The sequence below is a fragment of the Rutilus rutilus genome, assembly GCF_951802725.1.
Source record: "Rutilus rutilus genome assembly, chromosome: 11".
Lineage (NCBI taxonomy): Eukaryota > Metazoa > Chordata > Actinopteri > Cypriniformes > Leuciscidae > Rutilus > Rutilus rutilus.
In genome coordinates this window covers 38,532,607-38,559,851 of record NC_140216.1, presented here as the reverse complement: position 1 = coordinate 38,559,851, position 27,245 = coordinate 38,532,607, and the positions used below count along the sequence as shown (strand labels likewise).

At 39.4% G+C, this 27,245-nt stretch overlaps 1 protein-coding gene across 1 annotated transcript; it reads left to right on the top strand.

Moving 5' to 3' along the window:
* The first annotated feature begins 12,647 nt into the window (after nt 1-12,647).
* Nucleotides 12,648-26,939, top strand: lrrc3b (leucine rich repeat containing 3B). Its single transcript, XM_084423871.1, has 2 exons — nt 12,648-12,805; nt 22,492-26,939. The coding sequence occupies exon 2, from the start codon at nt 22,605-22,607 to the stop codon at nt 23,388-23,390; it is 786 nt and encodes a 261-aa protein (XP_084279997.1). The 5' UTR covers nt 12,648-12,805; nt 22,492-22,604; the 3' UTR covers nt 23,391-26,939.
* The last annotated feature ends 306 nt before the right edge of the window (nt 26,940-27,245 follow it).

Below are 27,245 nucleotides of genomic sequence, written 5' to 3'. Positions count from 1 at the left end.
ATTCTGAAACAAGTAGCAACATTTAAAAATGTTAGACGAACGTCCAACCAAAACGTTTCAGAAAAAACATTTTGTGTATAATGTTTCGAGAACATTAACTCTTTCTCCACTTGCGTTTTTTTGGTTTGGTTTTAGTTCCCATCAAGTGCCAGCATTTTTTATAATTTTCACAAAACTTTTATGGCCCCCAGAATATTTTGTTGCATGAATATCTGAACATGAAACATCCAAAGAAGGAAAAGGTCCTCTGATTTAAAAAAATAAATAAAAAACTAATTATTCTAGCTTCATGCATTCTTTTTTTATCAACACTTGAATGTGGGCAAGTTTCCTAAAAAAGCAACATTTTGAACAAAAAGGTTCGAAAATTGCTTCTTTTTTGTTTACGAATTCGTCCAGATCTGATTCAGAACGTTGATGAAAACATAGATGGAGTCCATCAACACCCCCAAAGCTTTACTGTCCTAAACCTCTTCATGGGTTCGACATTTCATTTGGTAATGTTTGGCAGCTTTGATTTATATGCTGTTTAATATTTGATGATCACATTTGATTGCATGTTTATATCTCGCAATTTTGAGTTTATCTTGCAATTCTTACTTTATATCTCGCAATTCTGAGAAATAAAGTCAGAATTGCGAGATGTAAACTCACAATTGTGAGAAAAAAAGTCGTAATTGTCTTTTAAAATGTTTAATTCTGTAGCGGAAACAAGCTTCCATTCCTCCGGATCAAAACACAGGTGAAAAAGAAACAGAAACAAGCCACAGAAGCATTGCTCATGCGCATGTGTTATAAAGTCAGAATTGCGAGATATAAACATGTAATCAAATGTGATCATCAAATATTAAACAGCATATAAATCAAAGCTGCCAAACATTACCAAATGAAATGTCGAACCCATGAAGAGGTTTAGGACAGTAAAGCTTTGGGGGTGTTGATGGAGTTTATTTCTCGCAATTGTGAGTTTATATCTCAATTTTGAATATATAATACACAATTGCGACTTTATATCACATAATTCTGACTTTAAAACACACAATTGCTACTTTATATCACGTAATTCTGACTTTATAACACACAATTGCTACTTTATATCACGTAATTCTGACTTTAAAACACACAATTGCGACTTTATATCACGTAATTCTGACTTTAAAACACACAATTGCGACTTTATATCACATAATTCTGACTTTAAAACACACAATTGCGACTTTATATCACGTAATTCTGACTTTAAAACACACAATTGCGACTTTATATCACGTAATTCTGACTTTAAAACACACAATTGCGACTTTATATCACGTAATTCTGACTTTAAAACACACAATTGCGACTTTATATCACGCAATTCTGACTTTATAACACACAATTGCGACTTATATCACGCAATTCCGATGTAAACTCGCAATTGTTAGAAAAAAAGTCAGAATTGTGAGATAAAAAGTCGCAATTACTTTTTTGGCGGAAACAAGCTTCCATATGGAGGTTCTGTACTCTTTCAGAAAATGTGTAACAGCGCCCCCTATCTCATAACAGTTAAAACATGGACTGCCCGAAATACTTGTCAATGGTTGGCATTGTGTAATAAATAATGAACAGATTACTTTGAACAAACGTTATATTACCGTTACTGAAAGAACATTCAAAAGTAACGTTTCCATAATGTTTGTAAAGTGATAAGATGGAATGTTCCATTATAGGGTGTTTTGAATGTTCAAAGAATATTCAGAAAACCCTTTTTTTTTTTCAAAACTTAATGGGAATGTTAGCAAAACGTTCTTCATATTTTCGTTAGCTGGGAAGCACTAGCATATTGAGTTTTGTTTAATTTGCTCTCGGATCAAAGCGAGCCCCTGCGCAGCCTCCATTACTGATAGTGCTTCTTTCTAAGAGCATCTGAAGTCTTGTAAAGTTGCTTTGGGACCCATGGTGGACATTTACCTTCCTGCTCCATTACGAAGAGCCTGCATAAAGACTGTCATCGTAAATAATACATTATTATTAGGTTCACTGAACCGGATCGAACACAATTATGAGAGCTCAAAGTCAAAGGAAGAATTATTAATGTTCTGAACTTGAACGCTGTGGTTCCAAGTTTATTGATGTGTACTGTTTTCCACAACGCATTAACTCGACCTTCCACTTCCAAGTGACTTTTAACATCTCCTTCCAGACTGCCAAACAAACAATAAGACATTATTGCACAAAATTAAAAATGCAAAATAACTGTATTTATCTGAGACGAAAACTGGATGGCATTTGCTGAATTAAACATGGGATTTAGTGAGATCATGTGGCAGAAATCTTATATAGTATTGTTTGAATGGGAGTGCTTGGGCACACGACTATGATAGCATCAAAATGGCTATTTTTAAAACACTAATGCGGCTCGACACAACATGAAACTTTGCTGGAAGTGTCACCAGCGGCTCTACACATGAACTCCAGCATTGAGGACATTGTGTACACAGAGTTTACTAACAAAAGTTTTTGAACAACTCACTGTCGCTGTTGTTGTTTCCGGCCGCCGGCATTTTGACAGTCAAAAATAGTCGATTTCCGAATGTGAATGAACTGACTCAGAATTTTAGTATTGCTTCTTATATGAGGATCCTTTTTCAAACACAAGGTCAATATTGATTTTCACTAACGAGAAAACAACAAATTATCCGTGAATTTATATGGAACTGAGCTTTAGGAGCTTTCCATCTTCCATGTGATCCAAGATGGCGGCGCGAGTACATCGCGAGGCTCGCGGTCTCTCCAGATTCTGTAATTTAGCAGTATTTTTCTTGCTCATTTCGGGTCTGTTCGTCCAGAACAGTTGTGCCTTAACATCGTACACCCAAGGTGAGCTTTTGGATATTGGTTTGCGAATTTCCGACAGTTTTATGGACAACCTTCGACTCCTTCCTGAGATCGCCAGATCACCCGAGGCTATGCACTCTGCCCGGCCGGGCGGAAGTGCTCGCAGGCGCCGGCGAGATCGTAAACAAAGGCGGGGGAAGCGCGGAGGACTAAGAGCTAAGCTAAAGCTAACACCACACCGGCTCTCTTTACCCAGCATTTTCCTTGCCAATGTACGGTCGCTGTTGAACAAAATGGAGGAGATTCGACTCAACATCACATACAGCAAGAGACTTTTGAACTGTAATGTTCTAATTTTCACGGAAACATGGTTAAACAGCGGAATACCGGACAACGCTATTGAGCTAGCGGGACGCCATACATTCCGGGCGGATAGAACATTAGATGGCTCCGGTAAGACCAGAGGTGGTGGATTGTGCATTTACATTAACAAAGCTTGGTGCACAAACTCTGCTATTGTTGAGAGACATTGTTCAGCTAACCTTGAGTTTCTCATGGTTAAATGTAGACCGTTTTATCTACCGCGGGAGTTCACTTCCACTATTATAACTGCAGCCTATATTCCCCCGGATGCTGATGCCAAGTTTGCTATGAAAGAACTTCACGCAGCCATCAGTAAACAACAGACCGTTCACCCGGAAGCTGCGTTTATTGTTGCGGGTGATTTTAATCATTCAAACTTAAAGTCAGTGCTACCGAAATTTCACCAGCATGTTTCCTGTCACACCAGAGGAAACAAAACCTTAGACCATGTTTACACAAACATGGCTGAAGCTTACGTCGCGACACCCCTCCCCCACTTGGGACAGTCAGATCACCTTTCTTTGTTCCTCACCCCCAAATATGCACCTCTGATCAATCGCGTGAAGCCATCAGTGAAGACCATCAAGGTGTGGCCTGCGGGGGCAGATTTCTCACTCCAGGAAAGGTTTCTACACACAGACTGGAGTATGTTTGCTTCTCAAGCCACCAGTGGCTCTCACACGGACATTGACTGCTACACCTCCTCTGTACTGGATTATATTAATACCACCATTGACAGTGTTACAACCCAGAAGCAGATCACCACATACCCAAATCAGAAGCCATGGATGAACAGGGAAGTGCGACTCCTATTGAAGACACGCAATACTGCCTTCAGATCAGGAGATGCACAAGCCTATAGCACATCCAGAGCAAATCTGAAAAGGGGCATCAAAGAGGCCAAGCACTGCTACAAGCTTAAGATAGAGGGACACTTTTCCAACGCTGACCCTCGGCGCATGTGGCAGGGCATTCAGGCCATCAGTGACTACAAACCCTCTCACTCCACCCCCGCAGCCACTGATGTCAACTTCCTGAACGAGCTAAATGACTTTTATGCTCGCTTTGAAAGAGACAACAGAGAAACTGCCACCAAGCTCAAATCCTCAGCTGACCACCCACCGATCACACTCTCCTCCACAGATGTCTGCAATGCACTGAGCAGGATCAGCGCGCACAAGGCTGCTGGACCAGACAACATCCCTGGACGCGTACTCAGGGCATGTGCGGAGCAGCTCGCTGGGGTTTTTACAGACATTTTCAACCTGTCTCTTGCCCAAGCAGCTGTACCAACATGCTTTAAATGCACTTCCATTGTGCCAGTGCCAAAACACTCCAGCCCGAAGTGCCTTAATGACTACCGCCCTGTAGCACTCACACCCATCGTAATGAAGTGCTTTGAGCGGCTGGTCCTGGCACACCTAAAAGACTCTCTACCATCCACATTGGACTCACACCAGTTTGCCTACCGTAGCAATAGGAGCACAGAGGATGCAGTCTCCATGGCACTGCACTCTGTGCTCACACATCTGGACAATAAGAACACTTATGCACGCATGCTGTTTGTTGACTTCAGCTCAGCATTCAACACTGTCATCCCAACTAAGTTAATAGCCAAACTTGGAGACCTGGGCTTCAACACCTCCATGTGCAACTGGATTTTGGACTTCTTGACCAACAGACCCCAGAATGTTCGATCAGGCTCCAACTGCTCCACATCCATCACACTCAACACTGGTGTACCACAGGGCTGTGTGCTAAGCCCGTTCCTCTACTCCCTCTTCACCTCCGACTGCAAGCCTGTGTACGGATCTAATTCCATCGTCAAGTTTGCGGACGACACTACGGTGATTGGTCTCATCAGCAACAACGATGAGACTGCCTATAGGGAGGAGATCAAGCACCTGGCCACATGGTGCACCGAAAATAACCAGCTCCTCAACACCACCAAAACGAAGGAGCTCATCGTGGACTTCAGGAAAGTGTCAAGAGGCACACACGACACCATCCACATCAATGGAATGGCTGTTGAGCGTGTCTCCAGTTTCAAGTTCCTGGGGATCCACATCTCGGCGGACATGACCTGGACAACCAACACCTCCAGCCTGGTCAAGAAGGCTCACCAGCGCCTTTTCTTCCTGAGGACACTGAGGAAGAATCAGCTTTCCTCCACTATCCTGGTGAACTTCTATCGCTGTGCAATAGAAAGCATCCTGACCAACTGTGCTACAGTGTGGTATGGGAGCTGTTCTGTTGCAGAGCGCAAGGCACTGCAGCGGGTGGTGAAAACCGCCCAGCGCATCACTGGGACTCCACTACCTGCCATCGAGCACATCCAGAGGAAACGCTGTCTGCATCGAGCTCGCAGCATCCTTAAGGACTCCTCTCACCCAGCCCACAGACTGTTTTCTCTCCTGCCCTCCGGCAGGCGTTTCAGGTGCCTCCGGACCAGGACCAGCAGACTAAAGAACAGTTTTTTCCCCAGAGCTGTCTCTTTATTAAACTCTAACCCTCATTGATCCCACTCCCCTCATATACTGATTGACTCTCCTCTCCCTCCTCACACCTGCCTCCATTTGTTATTGCAATACTATAATGTTCATTTGCACTGCTGACTGTTATTACAGTAACAACTGTTTACATATGCATCTTGCACTACTACCTTGACTGGAATATGCTCAATTTGCACTGCCGACTGTTTATTTACAGTACCGACTGTTTATATATACATTGCAATATCGTACCTTAACTGTAATATGCAATTACTTTCCACTGCACTTTCACTCGGATAGCTTCTGTCCAAACTTTATTTGCACTACTTTAAATCCATTGTTATACTGCTCATTAGCCTAACTTATACATATATCTATTTGTTAAATTCTGTTTATAGTAATAGCCATCTGTATATTATGCTCACATTCTGTTTATAGTAACAGCCATCTGTATATATATTCATAGTACATATCTATCTGTAAAATTCTGTTTATAGTAACAGCCATCTGTATATTATATTCAGTACATATCTATCTGTAAACATCTGTTTATAGTAATAGCCATCTGTATATTATTATATTCAGTACATATCTAGCTGTAAACTCTGTTCACAGTAATAGTTATCTGTATATTATATTCATAGGACAATCTATCTGTAAATTTTTGTTTATAATAGTATTCAACTCTATATTTATTCAGTACATATCCATGTTCTGCACTTATGGAACCACTGTATATCCTGCACTTGCTGCTATTGCACTTCTGGTTAGACCTAAACTGCATTTCGTTGCCTTGTACCTGTACTTGTGTAATGACAATAAAGTTGAATCTAATCTAATCTAATCTAATCTTCACTCTCCTCCCTGTTACGCTGCATTCGGAGATCGACTATTTTTGACTGACAAAATGCCGGCGGCCGGAAACAACAAGAAAAATCTTTCTTTTTAATGAACTCTGTGTACACACACAATGTCCTCAATGCTGGAGTTCATGTGTAGAGCACCTGGTGACACTTCCAGCACAGTTTCATGTTGTGTCGAGCCGCATTAGTGTTTTAAAAATAGCGATTTTTGATGCTGTCATAGTCGTGCCCAAATCAATCCCGTTCAAAAGGCAATTTGACCGAAAACGAAAATACAGTCAAACTTAAAAGTGGCGTTTCCATCCTAATTGTGCTTTTAAATGAAAGTTTGCCTCGGGTAGATTCACAAAAAGACCCTAGATTGCATTTTGGCGAGAGTTACCCTTTAACCCTAACAAACAACGCAATGCACGTGTGAAAAAAAACAGTACGGAAAATTCCTTCACATTAACACAGTATTTTTACTAACTTTTCTGATGTATAAGCAGTAGCATTACTCCATTCCAAACATACCTCAGCTGCCACTTCTGATGAACGTTTGATGGCAGAATAGCAGACTTTCATCAGCCGATCTCTCATTGATGGGCGATCTCTTCCGAGAGGTCGGATCTGTGACACCGCTCATGTTCTGCATCGATCAGCTTGACCTTTCGCTGAGTTTAAAGGCCAGATCAGAGCCGCGGAGGATTACTGTAAATGATCGGAATAATTCAGGGGTCAAAAGCGGTTCGGATGACATCTGAAACATTTAAATCACGTTCGGGGAGGTTGGAAATGGAATATGCGGAGCTGTAAAATGGAAAAAAAAGCGCTGATGGTTTTATTGCATCTATCAGAGGTGAGTGCATACCATCAGACGGAGGAGAAGCGCATATCACATCTCGAGAGCAATGTAATAATCAGAAATGTAGCCATTAAACACTCAGCAGGGGTGCAGGACTGAGAGCTTTCATATTCAGACTGGAGTCAGTTTTTAAAAATATTTCGTGAAGCAGTCTGCTGAATGCAGCAATAAATGTTTCAAAAAGTAGTGTTCTACATGGGTCACATGACCTCACTATGTTGCATGTTTAATTCAGCAGAAAACTGTGTCCCACAATCCAATCCACTGAATTTGGCTCATTACGGTCAAAAAAACAAGTTGTAAATAAAACAAAGATTACTGGTGTACGTTTTACAAGATTTATTTGTGTTACTTGCCATTTCTGTGCAATAATTTGATCAAATCACTATGAATTTCTGAGTGAAAACTGTAATTTTACACAAATTTTTTTTCAGTGTACTGACAAAACTATATACAATTAGATTAAAATGTAAAATAAACATTTCTGATATGATAACTCGATACCACTCGCCGTATTAAACTTGCATTATCATAAAGCAACTATCTAGCACACTGGTGTTTGAAGAGTTTGCCACTGCACACTTTCACACTTTATTTTGATGGTCCCTTTTGAACAATTTGTTGACTTTAAAGTAATTTTGCAACTATGTCAACTATCTCTCATTAGAGACTATGATAAGTATACTTATTACTTAAAGGGATACTCCACTTTTTTTGGAAATAGGCTCATTTTACAACTCCCCCAGAGTTAAACAGTTGAGTTTTACCGTTTTCGAATCCATTCAGCCGAACTCTGGGTCTGGCGGTACCACTTTTAGCATAGCTTAGCATAGATCATTGAATCGGACAGGACCATTAGCATCTCTCTCAAAAAAATGACCAAAGAGTTTCGAGTAATGATATGACGCAGCGCCTGAAAATAGTCCCCAGCTCGGTAGGCTATAGGGTCGACTATTTTCAGGCGCTGCGTCATATCATTACGCCTGCTGGACTCATGGTATGGCAGCAAAGTTTCTTGATTATTACGCAGGAATGAGAGTATAGTTCCTAGCCATATCAGCCTAGAAAATCGCAACTTTACAATTTCCGTCGGTCTTAGTACACGATGTAACTACAGAAGAGTCAAGTTTTAAATAGGAAAAATATCGAAACTCTTTGGTCATTTTTTTGAGAGAGATGCTAATGGTCTTGTCCGATTCAATGATCTATGCTAAGCTATGCTAAAAGTGGTACCGCCAGACCCGGAGTTCGGCTGAATGGATTCGAAAACGGTAAAACTCAACTGTTTAACTCTGGGGGAGTGGTAAAATGAGCCTATTTCCAAAAAAAGTGGAGTATCCTTTTAAGTATTAGATAAGCATTACTTACTAATAAGTAGACTATCTGCTTAATATATTTACTGTGATGCTCCCCCAACAGACATTCTCCTGACTATCAGTAACTTTGCAACTACATGTCAACTTATTCTAACCCTAACCCTACAGTCTACTAATCCTCTACTAATCCTCTAATGAGAGTTAGTAGATATGTAGGTGTAACGTTATACTTATAGTCAACAGAATGTGTCAATGGAGGAGAGGCTTCACTACACTGGATAAACCGGTTTTGTGATATAGCTTATCATTTAATGAATCTGAAGCCCATTGGCTAATCTTCAGACATGTTTGCTCTTAAACATTCATTATGGATTGATCTAATTTTAGAGTTTACACCAGGAAAAAATGCTGTTTTATATAAGAAGTCACAGACAGGTATGATTTACGGCACTTCTCATTCATTTCTATGGTATTCGCAAACAGTGATTGACTGTCGCACAACTCTGAATGAGATTCAATGACGTCAAGGCTGTAATGTGATTGGCTATCAACACTGAAAAAAATGATTCGTTGAATTTAACAAAAAAAAATATCGTAAGTGGTTGCACACAATTGATTTTAGCTACATTTAAACAAATGCATTAAGTTGAACTTAATCAATTTTAGTTCAACTTAATGCATTTGTTTAAATAGCTCAAATCAATAGTGTGCAATCACTTACGATACATTTTTTTATTAAATTCAACGAATCATTTTTTTCAGTGAAGGCTCACGTGATCCGAATTAGCTGCGTTCTCCAATGGTAGAGCCACGGGCCCTCATATCTCCCCATAATAAGACCATCTCTGCTGTTTCATATATGAAAACTTTAGGCATGCATGTTTTTATGAATATCTAATGGAGGAGAAATCTAGTTATCTCGGAAATGAAGTATATTCATTTAGCATTTTAATACAATTTTGTGTAAAACTGGAAACATGATCAAAATTCAAAAAGGATTCATTCATTCGTCATGACAAAGTCAAGTACATTGCAATTCTATGATTGGGTCTGCTAAATTGACACAGTGTGTTTCTGTTCTGCACACAATTTTGCAAATCCATCATGCATACACAAATTGTGCACACCATGCATGGTATACACACTGCAAAAAAAAAAGTATGTGTAATAATATGGCATCATTCCAAACAACCAAAGAGAGAATTTGCATGTGCAAACTATGTGCATGAGTTTGATGGGCCTATAGGAGATGCATGTTGTTAATAGATTTAATTAGGCTAATTTACTCCCACAGAAATAAGCCAAATTACAGACATGCACTATCTGATGTGTGTTGGCCTCGATTCGGCCCTGATTGTATTTGGATGCAGTTAAAGGCTGATGACCGGACGCCCCTTTCCCACACCAACACATACCTGCCTATTGGCTGCAAAAATAATTAGCCACTTAGTATGCAAATGAGCGTCACAAAGCATGACCTTTCAAAAGCAGGAATGTAAATGTCTTGTTTCAAATCAGTCCCTTTGCAAATTAATGAAGGAGCAGTTTGGGTTTGTCTGCCGTTCTTTTGGTTTGTTTTGGTTTGTTTGCCAATCAAATTCAGTGTATCAATGCGGCACAGAACGGAGGGAAAACTCTAAATTACATGCTACACAGGCAACCTGCCAATTTGAGTCTTGAAAATCATATCAAGGCATAATACCGCAGCTGCAGTGTGAGCGTGTCATGCGCAAACCCGTTTACTGTGCCACAAAACAGGACTCTTTCTGCTTGCACGAAGAGTGTAAGCTACGTCAAGGTGCATGAAACACTCAATTATATCTGCACCAATACAAAAATCTATTGTGCTTTACAGCAAAAATGACGTTTTTGATGTATTGTGTTTTTGAGACACCGGTTTGCAAGTTTAGCTGGTTTAAACGCCCGTCGGCCCCCAGTTATTGGAACTTCAGTTCATTTGGTGCTGATGGATGTTTTTCTGTCATAACGGCATTTGATCACCCATACACTGACTAATTAGCTACAATGATTGATATTTGGTGCAGTGGAAGTTTCTCCGCTCTGCTGCAAACGGATGAGCTGCCTTTATCACAGACACACAGTGTTTGTCAAGGACAGCACAGCTAATTGTTGGTTTCTACAGCGCGCTGACATTGAATGAGTATTGAGATGGCTCATTGTGTATCGCTGCTTGTTGTTGGTATTTACAATAAAACTATCAAAATATGTATTGAACCGTGGAGCTAATGTGATTATAATTAATCATAAGTGGTTTCATATTATTTAGCTGATGCCGACACAGTGCAGGGTCACTCTGGTTTGGAGTGGTTACAAATCAGTCCTTGAGGGAGTTTGACGCTTCAACCATTTAGTTGTTCAGATTTGTAACCCCTATGCTGCTGTCAAACTCAAAATTAGGCCACTTGTTTGGAGTTGTCCACATTGTTCCACCAATAAACCAATAAATTGCTGTCTAATGAAAGTGGAAAGGCACATTTCAAGCACAATAAGTACCGTGTTGATAACATGGTGCAGTGATAGTATCAGATTGACCATTAATAAGGGTTTGCTGAACATCTATATAGGCTCGTCAGATTTAGTTGTAACAACTTACCTCAATGTAGTGTGACAACAAGCCCCAAAAGTGGTCAATGTGAAGGCTATTCAATGAGCTCAATCTTTTACACTGCAATAAAGGTTCAAATGTTCAATATCTTTTTTTTTTCGTTTGTTTTTTTAAGTCAACATTTTAAGTTTTTTTTTACAGAAACTGGGATATGAAAAATAAACTAGCGTCGTTGTAGGCTACATAGCCTACATAAAGTGCCTTGCAGTAGCCTATGAGGTAGCCTACAGTATGGAAATCATTCGGTATCCTGGGTAATATATTAAGATAGGAGATCAGGGTAAAATTTAATCATATAATAATAATTCGTTACATTTTTATAAGGCTAAACATAATTAATTACTGTACCATGGTTCCACCACAGTACTTTTCAACGAATCATCAGAGTACCTGAGCACAAAAACACGTCGCAAAACGTGTTTCAGGTGGATTTCCTGTCTTTAATCGACGTGGGATCCTTCAGAAGGGCTCATTTTGACTGATTACAGCCGAAAATTAAAAAAACAGGGCACACAGACAGATACACACGTACACAAACTAAGCGCGCGCTACCGAGAGAATCAGTAGTCTGGGAAGTACGATTCATTTTATCGAATCGGTTCGCTCAGATGATGACTCGTTTCAATGAACCTCCATTCTCAGATTGTTTTGATCACTCAAGGGGATCCTATAGAAGTCCGTTGCAGGCTACCTTTGATTTTTCTTGTCATTTAGCGAGGAGATTTCAGTTAGGGTACATATTGGGTCATTTCTGTACCGTTACGTGTCTAAAACATGAACAAAAAAAGGGAAAATCCTTCTTAAATTGGTGATTCGGAAATTCATCTTAAAGGGATAGTTCACCAAAAAATGAAAATTCTGTCATCATTTACTCACGCTCAAGTTTCTCAAAACCTGTATGAAGGAATGTGTTGCCAAACAGTTGATTGGACCCTATTATTGAAATAACATATTTTGTGTCAGTTCAACAGAAGAAAGAAATTCATACAGGTTAGGAAAAACTTGAGGGTGAGTAGCCTAAATGAGGACAACATTTTCATTTTTGGGTGAACTAGCTGTCCCTTCAAACTTGTGCAAACAGGTGTTTCACCAGCTTGTCACCATGCATGGTCCAAAACATGGTTTAGGATTTAGATCATGCGGATTGTTGTAAGGGTTCAGAAGCATTGTTCCTAATATTATTATTAAAGCAATTTTGTTTTCCCCACAGGCACAGCACAGTATAATCGGCTCGGCTGAATCACTAAAAAAGAATCGGCTCAAAAGAACCAATTTCGCTCGCGATTCGGACTCCACTACCACGGAGCGATCGAACCCCTCCCAGTTACTCCCGTGGTTCTTGCCACTAACATCAGACAACAATCTCCAAATATGCGCGAGCTCACATGAAATAACAACCGAGAGCGTCACATCATATATGTTGAATGATTCCCCGAGGATGTGAGAGTCACGGATGCGGCGATCGATGAGTGTTTCTGTCGCAGGTAAGAGACAAACGCATGTCGCCTGTTGCTCAGCCACACATAAACACACATGATTGAGAGAGACTGACACGCATTCATCTGTGTCACATATGCATTTTGCATGCTGAGAATAGGCCAACACGCGTGTGTTTGATATAAAATAAGCGAATTGTATCCCACATGCGTCAGCTGGTGTTTGTTTGTGAGTGAATTATTGCAGGCGCTTCAGAAGATATGCGCCTTTTCAATAGCAATTGACAGATCATTGATTGCAGTTTTCATTTGCGGCGCAACTGACATTTCTGATTTATTTAAGCCAGCCAGGCATGAGCAACTTATTTGCAGTTATTGCTTCATCTCTCATAATGGGACTAATAATCATGTTTAATGAATGCAGTCATGCTTCACATTGATTAGGGTGTGGAGAGTGAGAGCCTCGGCTGTAATCTGTGAGATCACTCTTCACTGCTTTACAAGTCGAGAAAAGTTATTTTCAGCGCTTAGCTTTCTGGTTTAGACCTGCCTTCGAGTGCTTCTGATGCTGTCTCTGCTCGTGAAATTGCTAGAAGAAGGTGATGTTCCCTTTGATCGCACCGGAAGGGTCAGATTTCAGGATTAATTCAGGGAAAATGCATTGGATCAAAGCTCTGCTTCTGCTCATATCTGATTGGATTATTATCACATTTGACACGAAAGCCAGATTCAAGATCTGCTGTTTATTCTGAGCAAAAATGATCTCATATGATGCTTTTAAAACACATATTTTACCCTCTGTGCTGCAAGATCTCCTTATTTTAATGCTTCTGTCAAACCCAGTGAGGAGGAAAATGCTTGCATGCATAAAATGCATCAATAGAAATATCCATACAATTTGTCCATCAGACTTCTAAGTCAATTACTAAAGTATAAAATATCAGCCACGATAACCAAACGTTATTTTTGCACATATTCAAAGCTTTATTGAATAAATGAATGATGGCAAGTGCATATTAGGATTTCTTTCCCCCAGCTCCATAATCTTCACATTATGAACTTTAATGTGTTATGATGATGGCAATGGTAATGATGGTAAAAGCTTCACAATCTGTTTTACTTTAATTTGAGCTGTGAGCCTGTGACGTAGAGCCAAGCTCTGCCTGATAATAATCTGCATCAATGTGTTTTAATATTAAAACCGGATGTCAGTCTAATTATGACTCTTCCATTCATGATGAGCAGGGTCTGTACTCATTCTGGTGATGCCAACAGCAATATCATTTCTTCTTATTAACCATGTAGTAAAATATCTAAACATCATTAGAAGAAAATAGATGTACCCTAGAAGCAAATTGCATGAAATATTAAAGCTTGTTTTAAGAGAATGCATCAATTATTAAATGTTTAAAGTCAGCATGAAATAAAAAATCAACCTATCTATTTTCTAAATGCATGTTATTGAATGTTTCATCAATGCATGTTTCATTGTTTTTTTATTTGACTTGAAATGTCATAGCTGGATAATATTGTGAAATAGTCTTCTCACCCGCCCGCCCCTTTACTATTGGTCATTTTAACGGGAAAATATATAACAATGCTACAGTAAAACCTAATAATTGGTGTGCTGTAACTTACCTAACAGTGAAACAACTATATTTTAAATTCTATTTAATAATATAATACATATATTGTAAATTATCTGAATATTTTTTGTAATTTAAAAATATATGTAATTTTATTTTTAATTTTTTATATTTTCATAGATTTTTAATATAACTATATTTAGGTGTAAAAAAAAGTATGAATTTCCTTTACCATAACTATATATGTATTAGCTATATTATTTGAAATGATATTTATTTTTGGTAATTTAACATTATATGCAATTTTAATATAATCATACTGTAATATACACTGCCCAGTCATAAAAAAAGTTTGGATTTAAAAAGGCAAATGTTTAAGAGTCATTATTGCAGTGATTATTATGTTTCTATCATGTTATATGTTTGGTAACAGTTTTTCTAACACTAACTGAGGGAGTGTGTAGCTTTTCATTTCTGAAACATGTAGGAAACACATCATGGCCATATTCCAGGAGGACAGTGAAGATTCATCAGACTCAGATTGTGAAAGAATGATTGTGAGGAACATGAAGAATAGGGCTGTTGGAACGAATTCCGAAATTCGAATATAATTCGAATATTAAAAAAATCAATACTATTCGAATGCTGAAGTTCCTATTCGAATATTGCTTTTTATGTATATAAAAAAATGCAATCTTGCCTTTCTCGCCGCCTTGGCACACGCATGTGAAAATTAAATGCTTTTGTTTCGTCTGATAAACAATAAAGTTTTTGAATCGTAACACAATTGTGCACGTTATCCACGCTGTATCATCATAACAACTGTCAAAAATCGCGGAGAGGAATGTCTCCACGGTAACGGAGATCAACAATTTGATTCACAGTCCACACTACCACGTGAAAACGGCGTTTTCAAATGTATCCACTTTGGAGTGCGTTAAAAACGCCGTCTCATTGTGGACGGAAGGCCAAAACGGAGAGAAAAATATACGTTACTTTTTTATGACAACTTACAGCCTGACAAGCTAGGCGATCTGTCCGAGGAACCGCCGCTAAAACAGGCAAGAATTACTTAGCATGTTCTGCCTCTCTCCTCATCACGGGGCTCAACTGCTGTCCGCCAAAAGGCGATAACAGACAAACTGACGGTTTATCTGTGAAGATATGAGACCGATCAACATCACGCATTGGCGATCCATAAGACTGTGTAATGTCGTAAATATTAATAATAGGATGAATTTGAGCATTTAATATTCGAATACTATTCGAATATTAAATAAAATAAGGAATGGAATTCGAATAGTATTATAGAGGAAGATTGACAGCCCTAATGAAGAATCATTTCCACACATGAGTCCAGATCTTAAAGATCTTAAGTGTTTGAGATGTTCTGGAGGAGACTTGATTGACGCAATCAATACAAGATTGTGGTGATGTTATATTTCCATCAAGAGGTGCATCTATTTTTGGTCAAGATCTTGTGCTGACAATGCAAGAGTCATTATATGCTATTTTAATATATTCATATTTTAATATATTTTATTTAAATAAAACTATATTTTAGTAGTAAAAAGTGTGAATCAACTAGGCTACCTTTACCATAACTGTAAAATATATTTGATATTCCACAACTAGCATTTAAGATACAGCTTTTTTTTTCAATTATTATTATTATTATTTTTTCATATTCATAAACAAAAATAAGTAATTACATAAGGTCTAGCTTGGTTTAAGGTCTTGTAACTTTCTTATATGGTGATCACAGGCCATAAACCTCAATCTATCAGATTTATCCATCCTGAAGAGTCATGTCAAAATAAAAATGTTCCTCCATAAGTAACTGCAGTTTACCGATATTATAACCGATAACCGATATATTGGCCGATAAATATAAATCCAAATTTTAATATCATTTTTGAGAGCTGATTTAATTTTTGAGTGTCTTACCATTAAATGTTTTGTCCCAAATACACAATATATAATATTCTCATTATAATTCTATGTAGCCGATATGACACACTTGCGCTGCACTGAACCATAGTTTCTTTTTATGAACTGATTCCAATCATATTTCAAGCAATTCAAAACCATCATTTCGAACAGTGCGCATCTGAAGTGTCTCAGCTGAAGGAAATAATCCATTAATTATCGGCTTTAATATATCTGACAAATTTTCTTATTGGGCCGATAACGTTAAAAATGAACATATATCGTCCGATACCGATATGGTGGCCGATATATCGTGCATCTCTAATGTTTAAACAACAAATGGAGATAGAGAGCCCAGATGTTTTATAAGTCAGCATGTAATTATGGAAGAATAAACCCACAACGTGTGACATTATATTATATTATATTCACATTTACTTGTATAGCGCTTTTCACAATACATCGTTTCAAAGCTGCTTCACAGAAAATGCATGAGTCCGCATTACAATTTAGAGTGATCAGTTATCAGAGGTGATATTTTATATTATATTATATTACATTAGCTGAGCTTACTACTTAATACACAAGCACAGCTTTATTGAAACATGCAGTTTCCTGGATGAGTAGTCATTTAAACATTGTTGCCATGGGCAACAGTCATTTTCCAGGAACATTTGACTTCTGAATGTCACGACTGACCAATCAGAATCATTCCAGAGAGCCATGCAATAATATCATGTATTTTTATTTATGATTCATCTAGAATTCGTCTCACCCGAATTTCAACATAAGTAGTTTGCTGTTGACAGCATATGAATGACACGTTGTTGGGTTTTTTTTTCTCGTTTTCTGTAATGGCCTGTCAGAGTTGTAATAGTTTGCACCCAAACGCCTGAGATCTTCCATCATAGATCCCATGTGGCAGACGCACACACGCATTACATCAGCCGGACAGGCCTGGGATTCATTGAGTCAGTCCACACACTGGCTCCCAAGAGCCTCCGGCAACACACACACTCACGGAGCATGGCATGTCAGGACTCCTGGGATACTTATTTTTACATCACTATTGATTTATTTACTTACAAAAGGTCCAGATGTGCATGCCTCTGTAAATGAGTTCAGCTAATTCAGTCCGCTGTTAAATGTAGCGCACTCAGAAATGTGCAGGTGACACTTCCAGCTGCTATTATCTCTCAGCTTTTCACTTCTGTTGTTTACATCAGTCCAGGCTTGGCGTCACGTATGTACAGTATGTGGCATGTGCTCTGTGTTAATGTGTGTTAATTATAGTTCTCCCTCCCCTCCTGAAAGACAACCGGTTCACAGTGTGTTAGGGGACCTTAACTGTGTTTGCAGTGTTGGTGAAGCTGCTTTGAGTCGTTGTAGTTTACAGTGGTGCTTGGATGTTTGTGAACCCTTTCGATTTTTCTATATTTCTGCATAAATATAACCCAAAACATCATCAGATGTTCACCAAAGTCCTAAAAGTAGACAAATGTTACGTTCAGATCTGCCTAAATCAGATTTTGTTTGCTTATATGTGACCCTGGACCACAAAAGCAGTCACATCAATTTTTTGAAATTGAGATTTATACATTGCACTGAATAAAGAAGCTTTCCATTGATGTATGGTTTGTTAGGATAGGACAATATTTGTCCGAGATACGACTATTGAAATCCTGAAATCGAAACATTGAGAAAATCTCCTTTAAAGTTGTCCATTTATGTTGGCGATTGTGCTGCATTCACTCACAATAGTAAATGTTTTATATATTTACAGTAAGAAATTTACAGAATATCTTCAAGGAACATGATCTTTACTTAATATCCTAATGATTTTTGGCATAAAAGAAAAATCTATAATTTTGACCCAAACAATGTATTGTTGGCTATTGCCACAAATATACCCCTGCGACTCGTCACTGGTTTTGTGATCCAGCGTCACATATGTGACTCAGATCTGTTTTTCTCATGAGAGTGTGAACAAACCACATGTAATCTGATATTTTCTATTCTGATTTGTGCCACTTCCATATGTGGTACTAAATCTGATACAGGTCTGATGTTTTGCAATGCGACTATTACGTCTAAACTAGACTTCGACCAATAGTGGATTTTTCCGATAACGATAACTAGGTTAGCCCACGCCGATAACCGATTGATCAACCAATAGTTTTTTAAAAAATGGATACTGAATGGAAACAAACATAAAATAGTGCTTAAGTTTATTTAAAAAAACATTTTGAAATAGTACTGAACAATGAAAATGTACTGTACTTTTAAAATACAAAAAATATGAATATATTAATTATACCTTAATCATAGTGCATTAACTAATGTTAAGAGATACAACTATGAAATGTAAACATGTAGGCTCGCAGTGTGAACGGAGCCAAAGAGAACCCAACCCAAATGAGGACCAAATATATACTTTGTCAAATTGTCAATTATTTATTGAGAAAAATGATCCAGTCATTGTCTTTCTGCATGAGCCACTTTCTCTTGAGCTTCAGTTCACAGACAGATGTCCTGACATTTTCCTTTAGAGTTCACTGGTATAAATCAGAATTCATTGTTCCATCAAAACCCAAACCATAATATCAGCACCAGCATGTTTCTCAGAGGGGATCAGGTTATTATGCTGGAATGCAGGGTTTTTCTTTCTCCGAGCATAACACTTCTCATTTAAACCAAAAAGTCCTATTTTTGTCTCATCCGTCCACAAAACATTTTTACCAATAGCCCTCTGGCTTGTCCACATGATCTTTTTAGCAAACTGCAGACGGACAGCAATGTTCTTTTTGGAGAGAAGTTGCTTTCTCCGTGCACAGTGTGGTTGTGCAGTGTTCTTCTATGAACATTAAAGGGGTGGTTCGGGATTTTTGACATCGGACCTCATTTTTAAGTCAGCCTGGTTGTTATTCATCAGTGGAGACATTTTTTTTTTTTAATTATCCAGTCCTTATATTTGGATAGTTAGCCGATGCTAGGCTAGTGCGAGTCAATGGTATATGTTAGCCAGCCATTAAAAACCGTTTTACCCACTCCACAGTGCACCAAACGCAAATCAATTATAACACTAGACTATCGATGTATATGTCCGTTGAGAGAATAATGTTAGAAATCAAACTTACCTTTCATCACATTGCATTAGTTATAATTTGTTCCCTGTAATCATAAGCCTTGTCTACAGCAGCAGCGGAGTGATATTGATTACCTAGGCAACCGAGTGAGCCGGTACACACACGACGCAAGTGTATTTACCTGTGTTTACTTTTTGCCGCATTACTAACCGGAGCAAAGTAAAATTCCTCAGCTGTTGAGAAACTAGTTCCTTTGGGATCATTGAGATGAAAGGTAAGTTTGATTTCTAACATTATTCTCTCAACGGACATTTGCATCGATAGTCTAGTGTTAATTGATTTGCGTTTGGTGCACTGTGGAGTGGGTAAAACGTTTTTTAATGGCTGGCTAACATATACCATTGACTCGCGCTAGCCTAGCATCGGCTAACTATCCAAATATAAGGACTGGATAATTAAAAAAAAAAAAATGTCTCCACTGATGAATAACAACCAGGCTGACTTAAAAATGAGGTCCGATGTCAAAAATCCCGAACCACCCCTTTAACGTCAGCCAACGTGAGAGAGGCCTTTAGTTTAGAAGTTACCCTGGGATCCTTTGTGACCTCGTGGACTATTACACATCTTGCTTTTGGAGTGATTTTAGTTGATCGACCACTCATGGGGAGGGTAGCAGTTGTCTTAAATTTCCTCTATTTGTGCTCAATCTGTCTGACTGGGGCCCTATCTTGCACCCAGCGCAACTGACTTTGTACACCGACGCATGTATCATTCCTATTTTGCACCCGACGCACAGCGGACTATTCCCTCCACAGACGCACGTCGGTAAATTAGGGAATGAACTTGCGCTCCCGGGGGCGGTTAAGCGAAAAGAGGAGGCGTGTTCCGGCGCAAACGTTCCCTGGTGCTATTTTGCAGTTTCAGAAAACAATTCCGCCACTGACCAGGAGAAACCTCGTCTAAAGTCAGTGGTGCGTTATTCAGATGCTATTTTAAGGGCGCATGCTTGGCCATAATGTAGCGTGTGCACAACGCACATACACTTTGCTTCTCTCATCTACACACAGACGCAGCAGTTGCCATTTTATTTTTGCAAACCATACATAATTACAAGGAAAAATATTACCACACGAGGGAAATCATTGTGGTGTCCATGAAGATGTGAAAAAATAGGCATAAATCTAGCTTACACATTTACCCAAATTATTATACGCCTGTTTAACCGAAGCTAGTTTGGGTGGGTTTCTCCATCCCCAATGTCACTTCTCTGTGTTTTACGGCCCTGACGAGAACGTCGGTCTCCTCAGCTGTGAACCGCTCCTGGCGTGCGCCTGGCAAATCCGCCGTTATAATAGCAATCCGCCATGGAACAAGCGCGCCTGCTCTTAAAGGGAATGTGAGATGACGCTCTGATTGGTTTATTCACGTTACGCCCAAACCACACCTATGAGTAATGAAGCTACTTCAGACCAACCCATTTTAGATTTGCGTCCAAGATTTTCGCGTTTGATACTTGCATTTCAGATTGTTAAAATAGGGCCCGTGGAGTCAAAACTCTTTAGAATAGTTATAATTATAGTTTTCTAAACTTTTCTAGTCTGATGAGCAACAACAAGGTCCTCAAAAACCTCCTTTGTCCGTGCCATGATACACTTCCACAAACACGTGTTGTGAAGTTGATCCCTGTTCTTTAAATAGACGCTGACACAGGATTGTCAACACATTGACTGAAAACATCTAAGAATAGCCTAATTTTGCCTTCAAATGAACTGCTAATCAAGCTTCACGTACTTTTGCCACTCACAGATATGTAACATTGGATAATTTTCCTGAATAAATAAATGACCATATATTATTTTGTTATATGATTTAGGTCATATTTATGCAGAAATTCACAAACTTTCAAGCACCACTGTAAATGAGTTAAAACTGCAGTCAAGCTAATTGGTCTATTGAGCAGTAAAATATTTTGTTTAATTAATAAACCCTATATTGTGATAATGACTGATTTGCTGTTTTATCCCTTAGCTAACTGCACTGAAGCTATTTAAGGAGGGGAATGTTTATATATATATATATATATATATATATATATAGCAAATGATCATTTATTTGTACAATCAAAGCAGTATTTATTGGGCACAACAACAAAGGAGTGACACAATAAATTGAACAGATAAGTTTACACTAAATGCAACTAGAAAACTGTCTGTGACTATGAATCTTATTTTTGCATTCATGTAGTTTCAGATTTAAGTTCGATGTACAAAGTTTTAAGTGATTAATCATGATTTCTGTATGCAAACATTTACTCATTTATGCACAAAAGATTTTGCCCACTGTATAATAATAAAATTGCCCACTGTCCACAATAATAAGGCCCCCTGCATTCATTCTGCCTGCTTATGCATCATACATTAAATAACATCAATTTGAATTAAACAATTACTGTAAACACTAGGGATCCAACAATACAGGCTTTTTCAATGCCCGATATTTATAGAGCAAGGTGGCAAATATAATGTTGATACAGTGTATGTGTGTGGAGAGAAAGAGAAATGTGTGTGTGTGTGTGTGTGTGTGTGTGTGTGTGTGTGTGTGTGTGTGTGTGTGTGTGTGTGTGTGGACAAAAATGTTGCTTTTTGAAGGATCATTATGACACTGAAGACTGGATAATTGCTGCAGAAAATGCAATCACAGAAATAAATTACACATTAAAATACATTCAAATAGAAAACCATTTTAAATTGTAATAATATTTCACAATATTACTGTTTTTACTGTATTTTTCTTATATAAAATACTTTCTTGTATAAAATACTTTGTATTTTTCAAATAAATGCATCCTTTGTGAGCAGAAGAGACTGAATTTTACATTTCGGAACAGTTAAATGAACAAAATACCACTTCTGTGAATTGATAATCTAAGAATGTTCAGATATCAACTGATTAATCGGCAGATATCGCAGTCTTTCTTTAGTTAGCCTCATATCACTTAGTGTTGCACTGCTGTGAGTTTTTCTGACAGGCCTCTCAGACAGAGAGGTTCTGTATGTACTGAGTAATGGAGAAAGGTGTCATTCCGACCCATAAATTATCTGGTCTCCTTCACTGTGTCTTCTCCCTTCCGCAGGCTCAAACAGACGATGAGAGTTGACGAGACCCACGGATCTTGGTGACGACGCGGTCCCGCTATGGGGCTCCCGTGAACGGCCCTGGCGTCGAGTATGTTGACTGCCTGTCAGCATGACGCCGTTGGACCTGTGGCTTTCGCGCTCCATCCCCATGTGTCTGCTCCTGCAAAGCCTGGTGCTCATGGTCCTGTGCTTCCCGTCTGCCAGCACCTGTCCCAAGGGTTGCACCTGCCAGCGGTCCGAAAGCCCTCCACACGGCCTCAACGTCACCTGTAGTCTTTCACGCTTGAAGGAGATCCCGCCCGACGTCCCGCCGGAAACCCAGCTCCTGCAACTAGACAGAAACCACATATCTCTGGTGCCCGATCGCATATTTCACGGTTTGAGGATGCTCCGGAGGCTCAATCTATCTCACAATGCCGTGGAAACCCTCGGCGAGGGGGCGTTCGTTGGGTTAGAGGGATCTCTTGAAGTGCTGGACTTGTCTCATAACCGCATCACTAGCGTGCACAAGGAAGCGTTCGCGCGGTTGAAGGCGCGAGTGGTGGTGGACAACAACCCTTGGCATTGCGACTGCGCCTTACAGCAAGCGTTGGGCGGTATGGCACACAACCACGAGGCCGCCACGCACGTGCTGTGCCGTAGTTCGGAGCTGAGAGACCAGGAGGGCCAGCCGTTCCTGGCCGTGGACGCGGACTTGTGCAACCTAGCCAAGCGGACCACCGACTACGCCATGTTGGTGACCATGTTTGGCTGGTTTGCAATGGTTATCTCTTACGTTGTGTACTATGTACGGCAGAACCAAGAAGACGCCAGACGACACCTCGAGTACTTAAAATCGCTTCCCAGCAAGCCCAAGAAACCGGACGAACCGGAGGACATCAGCACGGTCGTGTGATGGCGCAAAGATTGCGCGATACCAGAGACTAAAGGCCCGTTCACACCAAGGACGATAAAGCTTTAATAATCTTTTCTGATTCTGTGAGAATAGTGAAATCCACACCACGGCTATAACGATAACAACACAGAAGAAAGATATCGTTTAGGGATGCACGATATATATCGGCCAACATATCGGTATCGGCCGATAAATGCTCATTTTTAATGCTATCGTTAATGGATTATTTCCTTCAGCTGAGACAGTTCAGATGCGCACTGTTCAACATGATGGTTTTAAATTGCTTGAAATATGATTGGAAAACGCTTCAAAAAAAGGAAAATATGGTGAAGCGCAAGTGTGTCATATCGGCTACATAGAACATGAGAACATTATAATTGTGTGTTTGGGACATGGATTTTAATGTTGAGACTTTTTTGTTTTTTTAATCAGGCTCTCAAAAACTATATCAAAATATGGATTTAGATTTATCGGCCAATATATCGGTTATCGGCTTTCAAATATAATGAATTATCGGTTATCGGTTTTGGGCAATATCGGTGCATCCCTAATTGGAATTGGAATCGTTGGAATCACTTGCAGAATTTTTTTTTTTCCAGCTGATGATGGATAAAAACATTGACAGCCAATCAGAATCCAGAGCTTGAGCATTTAAAGTGACAGACGACAAAACTGCAGTGCGTGCTTATAATAAACAGAATGTCATCAAGCGTTGGTGTGCACGCTAACACAGTTATCGCTCTTCGTGTGAACGGCCCTTAAACCAGGATGTTGATTATTGTGACGCGAATCGTAAATGTCGTCTAGCGTACTACACCTGTCTTCTCTTTTTCGAATGTGCTTTCCTGTTTCTGAGTATGTATTTAGAATAATTTGTAATAACTTCCAACTCTGTGTCCTTACGAGAGAGACAAAGAGAGAGAGAGAGAGTCTTTTAAAAGCGACGTCAAGGTGGCATTAAAACAATCGTAAAGTCGTCCTTTAAATGTGGTCCAGTCCCACCTTTTAGAGCGAGAACTTGTCTTCAGGCACATTGACACGAGTCATTTTCTATTTTAACTAGTCAGTTGGAACAGATCGTCGATCGCTGAGAGGCGATAATGATCAGTACAGGTATTTTGAGAACTCAAATCTCAGGTGCAAATGTTGATAGACTCCAATGATTTGTAAAAACCCTACGATGTTTTGATGCTACCTAGTTTTATAAGACAATCGCGAGTCATTTTAAAACCTTTAAAAAAACGGTGTGGCATGCCCTTTATTAGTGAACCTCGGGCTCGATGCGGGACATTTCTTCCAAAGTTCTGAAACTATTATTGTGTTCCTCTGCATTTTTAGCTTGTCTTTTTGTTTGTTGCGTTAAAACTCGTCCACATTAAATCGTGAGTCGTAGAGCACGGCAGTGCTGGTGTGGTGCTTGTCACGTGATTCTCGCAAAAGTAGTCGATACCTCCATTCGAGTCTTTTGTCGGTAACTTTACTTGTGAGACTCTTTGTCGATGTCGTAACTCACCGTGCGTAAAAAGAGGCTCCCGAGCCCCATGTGAGTCCTCGTGTGACATGAGATGGCCAGTTTGTTTTCGTATAAACGTCAGGTCCCATCCCTGAAACCAAACTCTGACTCGACTTCTGGTGTCCTGGAAGTATATAGGGACGTCGGCCTCCCCCGGCGCTGTTGCGGCACAGCCACCAGCACTCATTATTGTGTGTGTGTGTGTGTGTACAGTAATTCTGGCTGGTCGTGAGCAGAAAATTATAGCTGTCACTCTATTACTGGCCTCATTCTTACGGCTGACTGCTGAGCCCAGCAAAGCAAAGCCCCGGGGAGAGCTAGAGGACAGAAAGACGGCAGGAGAAGAGAGGAGATGGAAAACAGGAGGAAATCAGGGCCCTTAGGAAGACGGATTCTGGTGGTGCCGTAGTATAGTAAGTTTCAGATGCCTTTCATATATCATTGCATTCACCTGATCCAAGGATACTGTGGTATTTCCATGATGTCCACAAGTTGTTAATACCATAGTTAAATGGTATTATGATGGATGCAACCATGTATATTCAAGATTGGGGGAACCAAATGTAAACTGTAATGTATTGATCATTGGGGAACTGCCAATCAGAATATATTAGTACCATGTCCACAAACTGGAAATACTACGGTAGTTTTGTGAGTGTCGTTTCTTTATTGTGACTTCTTTGTTGTGTATCCAGTGAAGTTCTTTTTTAACGAAACTTTTTAAACGGTAATTAAATTCCAAGGTTGGTGCCGTTATAATAATGACGTTTGGTCGTGGCTTCAACATCGGTTTCATCGGAGAACCTTTAGAAGAACATTAGGAGAACGCTCACCCGACTTCACTGTAGATAAAAGAGCTTGGTCGTTTGCGTAGGAAGGTACCTGAAATCCCTTTAAAGAATCGTGTTTTTGAATGTACTTATCTAGTCTTTTGCCTTGTCTAACTGCAGTTGTTCTACACGCTGTATTGTGCTGGGAAAGAAAGCTGATTCTCAATGCGGACTCCACAGTGAAGCACGCTGTAGCCAAGGACACGGGGGGAGATTTTCTAAGTGCCTGAAATACTCGTCTATATAAGTCTCTCATTCTTCCAGCTAACGATAACTTTGCTTTGAAGCGTTTCGTTCGGACATACTCGGGGTATGTCTTTACTGCACAAAGGTATTGGGAAAACAAATTAAGTTAGCGAGTCTTTTAGAGCGGCACTGATGCGTGATGTTTTCTTAAGGCCCTTTCACATGATTCATGTCACGGCTTCAATGCGTCGTGCAATGCTTTGGCCTCCAGGGCGATTTTACAAGGCTGCTAAGTGGCAAAAAGTGTGAAAATAAGTAATGAAAATATCTGATCTTAGAACAGGGAGTCCTAGCAATTGCTTGGATGTATTGGACAAAGAAATCAAAGACTTATCTAACTTTCACTCTGAATGTCATTTCATCATTTTTTCTAGATGATGTTCGAGATGCACATTATTCTCTGTTCTGATTTTTATTTCCAACTCTCTGTTCTTTCCGAAAGGTCAGCGACAAGTTAAGTTTGACATCCGCAATGTAAATGTGAGATTTGGTCTTCATCAAACTCAAGTTTCAGGACATTTTCTTGTCCAGCTGATTCTGCATTGTCACTCAACGTTAAGCTCCACACATTAAACATCAAATACAATCTGATCGCCTGTGATTGTGTCACATTGCAAAGCTTTTCTGCATTCATTGAGGCCATAAAATGACTTTATTTGACTCACCTGATGTTCTGCTGGATCATGTATCTTGCGTCGGGGAATCGGACGTGAATCATGTGAAGGGGCTTTTATTGGAAGAAGATTAGAGGCATGTGTTTCTTCCTCTGTTATGTTTATTTTTATTTTCTTTAAGTAATTTCTTCATCTTTGTGTACCATGTTTTGGCTTGGTATACATGATACTGACTTATGCTCAAAAAAAGCTACATACCTTGACGACGTACAACTGGAGGAGGACCAATGGTGCATCACATTGTAAATGCATGATGTAGAGAAAATGAAATAAAAGATTCATTCACACTGTTCCTGGTATCATTTCTTTCGCCTCTGCTCAAAAACTTAGTGAGCTGCCTACTTAGGCGTTATTTTAAGGTGCTAAAAGATAGACAGGCATGCAAGAGATGGACGGCAGCTCAATAGGTTTTTGGAAAAGCATGCTTGTCTGTGAATGGTGCATGTGTTTTTTACATGGAAGTATTAACGATTGTACATCTCATTAAAATTTAACCAACACACAAGCCAACAATATCAACAAAAACATGTTCAATATTTATTTCTCTTTCAAGCATGCATGGTGTCAGATTTGCATCTAGTGGCAATTCTCT